The sequence below is a fragment of the Rhincodon typus genome, unplaced genomic scaffold (genome assembly GCF_021869965.1).
Source record: "Rhincodon typus isolate 14 unplaced genomic scaffold, sRhiTyp1.1 hic_rhity00013606, whole genome shotgun sequence".
In the NCBI taxonomy this organism is placed as follows: Eukaryota; Metazoa; Chordata; class Chondrichthyes; order Orectolobiformes; family Rhincodontidae; genus Rhincodon; species Rhincodon typus.
In genome coordinates, this window is record NW_025979244.1 from 1,127 (window position 1) to 6,164 (window position 5,038).

Here is a 5,038-nt window from a genome sequence, read left to right on the forward strand (position 1 = left end):
GGGAGAGGGGAGAGGAATACAGTGAGAGAGCAGGTAGCGTTCTGGACTGGGAGAGGGGAGAGGGGTACAGTGAGAGAGCAGGTAGCGTTCTGGACTGGGAGAGGGGAGAGGGATAGAATGAGAGAGCAGGTAGCGTTCTGGACTGGGAGAGGAGAGAGGGGTACAGTGAGAGAGCAGGTAGCGTTCTGGACTGGGAGAGGGGAGAGGAATACAGTGAGAGAGCAGGTAGCGTTCAGGTGGTATTGGGGCTGCGTGCTGCTCCCCTGTTATTGGCCATTCAGCCCCTCAAGCCTGCTCTGTTATCAATAAGATTGCGACTGCTCTCCAGCCCACTGTCATGTTCCCATTCTTTGCCCTGATCTTTCATTATCTCATAGGTAAATATTTGCACAATCTGATGAACATAAACTGTGTCTGAGCACTGATATCCCCTGGGGTACAGCGTCCCCGGGGTAAACTGTTTTGAACATTCACTGTGAAGTTACGTTTCATGGAACTGCTGGACTTTAGGATGGTCTCCAAGTAGAGGGTCAGGTTCTGTTGGAGTGTTCAATACAGGCAGCGCACACACATAAATATTTATTTCAACTCAACGTTTTTCTTTCAAAACCTTAGAGGGAACAATTTACAAAACGGAATGGTTAATATTCACAAACTTCAATATTCTATTTACAAGAGTAATTCAACCCTGGTGGCCTTCACATCAAAGGTTGCCCTGTCTTGGCTGGCAGTCGTAGGTCAGTCTATCTTCACGTGGGGACCTACTGGGGTCAAGTGGGAAATGAGTGAGAGAATGAGCGCGAGGAAGAAAAAGTGAGAATGTGAGATAGAGCAGAAGAGAAAGAGAGAGAGTCTGAGCGAGAGAGAGAGAGCATGAGACAGAGAATGAGAGAGAGGGATAAAAACAACAAAGAGAGAGAATGAGAAAGAAATGGAGAGAGGGTGAAACAAAGGGAAAGAGGAAAAGGGGGTGAGAGCACGAGACAGAGAGTGAGAGAGCAAGTCAGAGAAAAGAGAGAATGAAACAGAGAACGAGAGAGAGAACGTGGGACTGAATGTGAGAAAGAGAGTGAGAGAAAACACAGGAGCCCTGCACATCCTAAGGGACAAGAACACAGCAATTGGCACAGCATCATCCCATTGTCCCTGGTCACTTTCAGCATCACGCGGGCTAATCGTTGATAATCACAGAATGTGGCGGGTTTTAAAATCACAGCTCACATCACAACAGGAGTCTGCAGCACACTGTCCAGTATCACTGCTGTTGGCTCGGTCATCTGCAACGGGCTCGAAATCATTGCCTTTGGGAGATCACTGCTTTAAAAGCTGAGGATTTGAACGGTCAGCTGATGGGGTTTGGCGATATTTGACTGAGTGGACCTTTCTGTTAAATACTTCAGGCCCCGCACTGTACAATGGTGAAGCTGACGGCGAATGGCAGAATGTGGGTCAGATCTGAAAGCGACCACACAAGTGTCCAAGTTGCTCGATATTCTTGTGGAGGATGCTGTGCAGGACGTTCAGGTATTTGCACATGTCACCGTCCCGTGTGAAGTCCCGGTAGAACTGGCCTTGCTCAGGGTCGAAGGTGAACTTCTGGGGGAGCGGGCCATTATCCTTCATGTAATCCCAGACGCTGAGCAGCAGGAGGTGCACCTCGAAGGGGGTGAGGAGGTGGAAGATCTCGTGCATGTTGCTGAGCACGGGGGGCAGGAGCTGACCCTCACCCATGCAGGAGACCAGGCAGCAGGAAGCCTGTAGCTGCCAGAGTGAGCTAGTGGTCAGGGAGTCCCGGGAAGCTTCCCAATGGGCCATGAGGGTGGCCAGGAGGCCCCGAAGCAGCACTGAGCAGTAGCAGAGAGCAGGCCTCCCCACGGCGACCAGCTGGAGCAGGGGGAAGAAGAGCGGGTTTCCCTCAAAGTGGTTGCGGATTTGCAGGTCCCGTTCCACTGTGCTACGACTGTGGTCATCACCAGGCCAGGCCAGCTCGCTGTTGGTGACATCCGGGCACAGCTCCTCCACCAGGGCTACAGCCACGGCCTTCGCCGCCTCTGGGTTAATGGGGGGCACAGCCGGGCCGGCTTCAGACTGCGCCAGGGGCCTCCTCCACTGCGTGCCGCACCTCACCACCAGGCTCAGCAGCTGGTATAGGTTGTCGGAGGCTTCCAGAGACCCTGGGAAGGAGGGGCAAGGGGAGGGCGAGGAGGCTGAGGGTTTTAGGCCACGCCCAATGATGCCAGCGTGGAAGACGGCCCAGACGCTGCCCCTGAAGTTGACGGCGGTGCCGAACCTGCGGTTAACGTCCAGCAGGGAGTCACCGGGCGCTGGGGAGGGGTGATCCTGAGGCCTGGGGGTTCCCCGGGGAGTCCCACCGAACAGGCCGGGCTCCTGGGCGGCAGAGCATACCAGTTGCTGCAGGACGGCCCGCAGGGCACCGGGAGAGACAGAGCTGAGACGTGCCAGCAGGCGGGCGCTGTCCTGGGCTGGAGCAGGCTGGCCCTGCCTCAGGGCCCTCAGGAAATGACCGACACCAGCCCGGGACAGGCCCGAGAGCAGGGCGGGGCCCAGGGCACGGGGGAGGGGCACAGCCGAGAGCAGGGCGGCCGCGGAGTCTGAGAGCTGGGTCTCGGGGTGCCGCAGGAGCTGTCCCAGGTCCCGCACATGCACAGACAGGGCCTCCGCCAGACCACAGCTGATGGCAGAGGGAGAGGGGAAAGCAGACCCTTCCTCCTCTCTGAGCTCACCCTCCTCCTCGGCCTCCCTGTCCTCCCCCTCCCGCTGCAGCAGCAACGCTAGGTTGGTGAGGAGCTGGGCGGATTGGGCCTCGGGCAGGCTGGAGGAATGGAGCCTGTCAATGCAACGCCTCACAGTGGCCTGCAGCAGACCTGGCATCGACGCCGAGAGCTGGTCATGTAGCTGGATAGCTAAGGCCAGCTCCTCGGGGCTCCGTGCCAGCACCAGCAGGTGGCCCAGGGCCTCGGTGGTACAGCTCTGCCCACTGTAGACACACAGCAAGGCCAGCAGCTGGTGCTGCCAGAGGTGCCGCTTGCGCTCCAGCCTCAGGGTCTCCAGGCACAGGTCTCGGACCCGGGACTTCAGCTCGTCGAAGAAGGGGACTGTGCGAGGGGGCTGTGCCTCACCGAGGCTGCCCAGGGGCCTGTTGTAGACCAGCTTCTGGAGGTTGAGGAGAAGCAACTGGATAATACGATGACAGGCATCGCGCACTCCATCCCTGACCGTCAGGCCTGGTGTGGTGATGACCGAGGCTGGCATGGCCGTGTTGACCAGGAACTGGAGGATGCGGTAAGCCCCAGGCCCAGCTTGGCAGATGAGGTGCACCACCAGGCCCACCAGGTTGTCAGCATCGTCGCGGCCCAGCCCGACAAACTGCTGGTGAAGCTGTTCCAGCACCGGGGGGGTCAGAGACTCCACCAGCTCGCTGGAGACAGTGCTCAGCAGCACCGGAGACATGGCAGCCAGCTGCAGAAGGAAGGGTACCGTGGCGTTGTGCTGAGGCTCTCGGCTAGGCCTCAGGCTCTCGTGGAACATCAGCAGCAGTTCCTGCCGGATGCTGTCTGAGTGCCGGGTGGCCAAGTGGCCCAGGATGCCCACCACCGACGCCATCTTGGGCACCCTCTTGTCCGCCAGGGATGGGAAGAGGGGGTCCACCACTGAGGAAGCCCCGTGCATGCAGAAATCCTTCAGGCCGCAGGACAGGACGCGGCTGATGATGGTGTTGGGGAAGGAGGAGCCGATGTGAGCCACCACCCAGTCGAAGTGCGGTGAGTGCTGCACCGAGGTGTCCAGGAGGGAATCAACACAAGCGTCTGGGCAGCTACTGATCATGGACGAGAGGCACTGCACATAGATCTCCATCAGTACCCGCGTGGCCTTGCACGACATCCAGAGCTGCAGCAGCTCGTTCAGGCTGCTGGTGTGTGGGACCTGGTGCCGGCTCGAGTATTTGCTGCTGAGCTGACCCATCAGCTCAATGGACCAGGCCGAGACCAGGGGAGCCCAGGCCTTTGGGTTGGAGTGCACAAACTCCGAGAGCACGCCCTGGATCTCCTGGGTGACGTCGTCGAGGCCGGGCTGTGCCAAGCTCGGAGGTCCCGCCGTCCCCTCGCGGTTCAGCTCCAGGATGTAGCCACTGACGTACTCGTCGAAGACCCCCCGCAGGTGCTCAAGGACGGCCGCCCGGGCCGGGGGCAGGTTCCGAAGCAGCAAGATCCCACAGCGGGCGTGATCCTTCACAGACAGCTTGTGACCATGCACTGGGTCAATACCGCTGATGAACGCTTTCATTTCCTGCAGCAGCTCCTGTGAACTGGAAGGACGACAGCAATGGGAACGGGAAATCGGCGATGGGAAATGCCACAGCAGGCTATTCAGCCCATCACATCCTGCCTGCCCTCTGACAGATAGCTCTGATTTGTCCCCCCTCCCCACATCTCTCCACAATTTCCGCCTTCTCCTGTCTTTCTCCCCGCTTCCACAAGCTCCTGTTGAATCCACACCCACTGCCCTTTCCCAGATCACAGCCACTCGCTGCTTCTAAACAAACATTCTACAAATCTCTCTCCACCCTCCCTCCCTTGGACACTTTTGCATAATCAGGGAGCACCGCGCTGTCGGAGGGTCAGCGCCGATGGAGCGCCGTGCTGTCGGAGGGTCAGCGCCGCGCTGTCGGAGGGTCAGCGCCGAGGGAGCGCCGCGCTGTCGGAGGGTCAGCGCCGATGGAGCGCCGTGCTGTCGGAGGGTCAGCGCCGATGGAGTGCCGTGCTGTCGGAGGGTCAGCGCCGCGCTGTCGGAGGGTCAGCGCTGAGGGAGGATGGGATGGGGGTGTGCTAGACTGTCCCCTGAAGTTTGACAATGGGAAACGTCAATGTCAACAAAAAGGTCACGCTGCAGTTCCCGTCTCCCACCGGAGGTGGCGCCACTGCAGCCCAGTGGAGCAGAGCGCATGCACAATCCCGGGTCCGGCCGCCGCGCATGCGCGTACTTGCCTGATGGCCGCCCGCAGGCTGCAGCTTCCCTC

The 5,038-nt window shown here is 59.3% G+C and overlaps 1 protein-coding gene across 1 annotated transcript; it reads right to left on the reverse strand.

The window, feature by feature from the left end:
* Nucleotides 1–566: 566 nt before the first annotated feature.
* Nucleotides 567–5,032, reverse strand: ints5 (integrator complex subunit 5). The gene is made up of 2 exons (XM_048594721.1): nt 5,007–5,032; nt 567–4,327 (listed from the first exon to the last, which is right to left on the reverse strand). Exon 2 carries the CDS (start codon nt 4,303–4,305, stop codon nt 1,450–1,452), a length of 2,856 nt encoding a protein of 951 aa, XP_048450678.1. The 5' UTR covers nt 4,306–4,327; nt 5,007–5,032; the 3' UTR covers nt 567–1,449.
* Nucleotides 5,033–5,038: the final 6 nt, after the last annotated feature.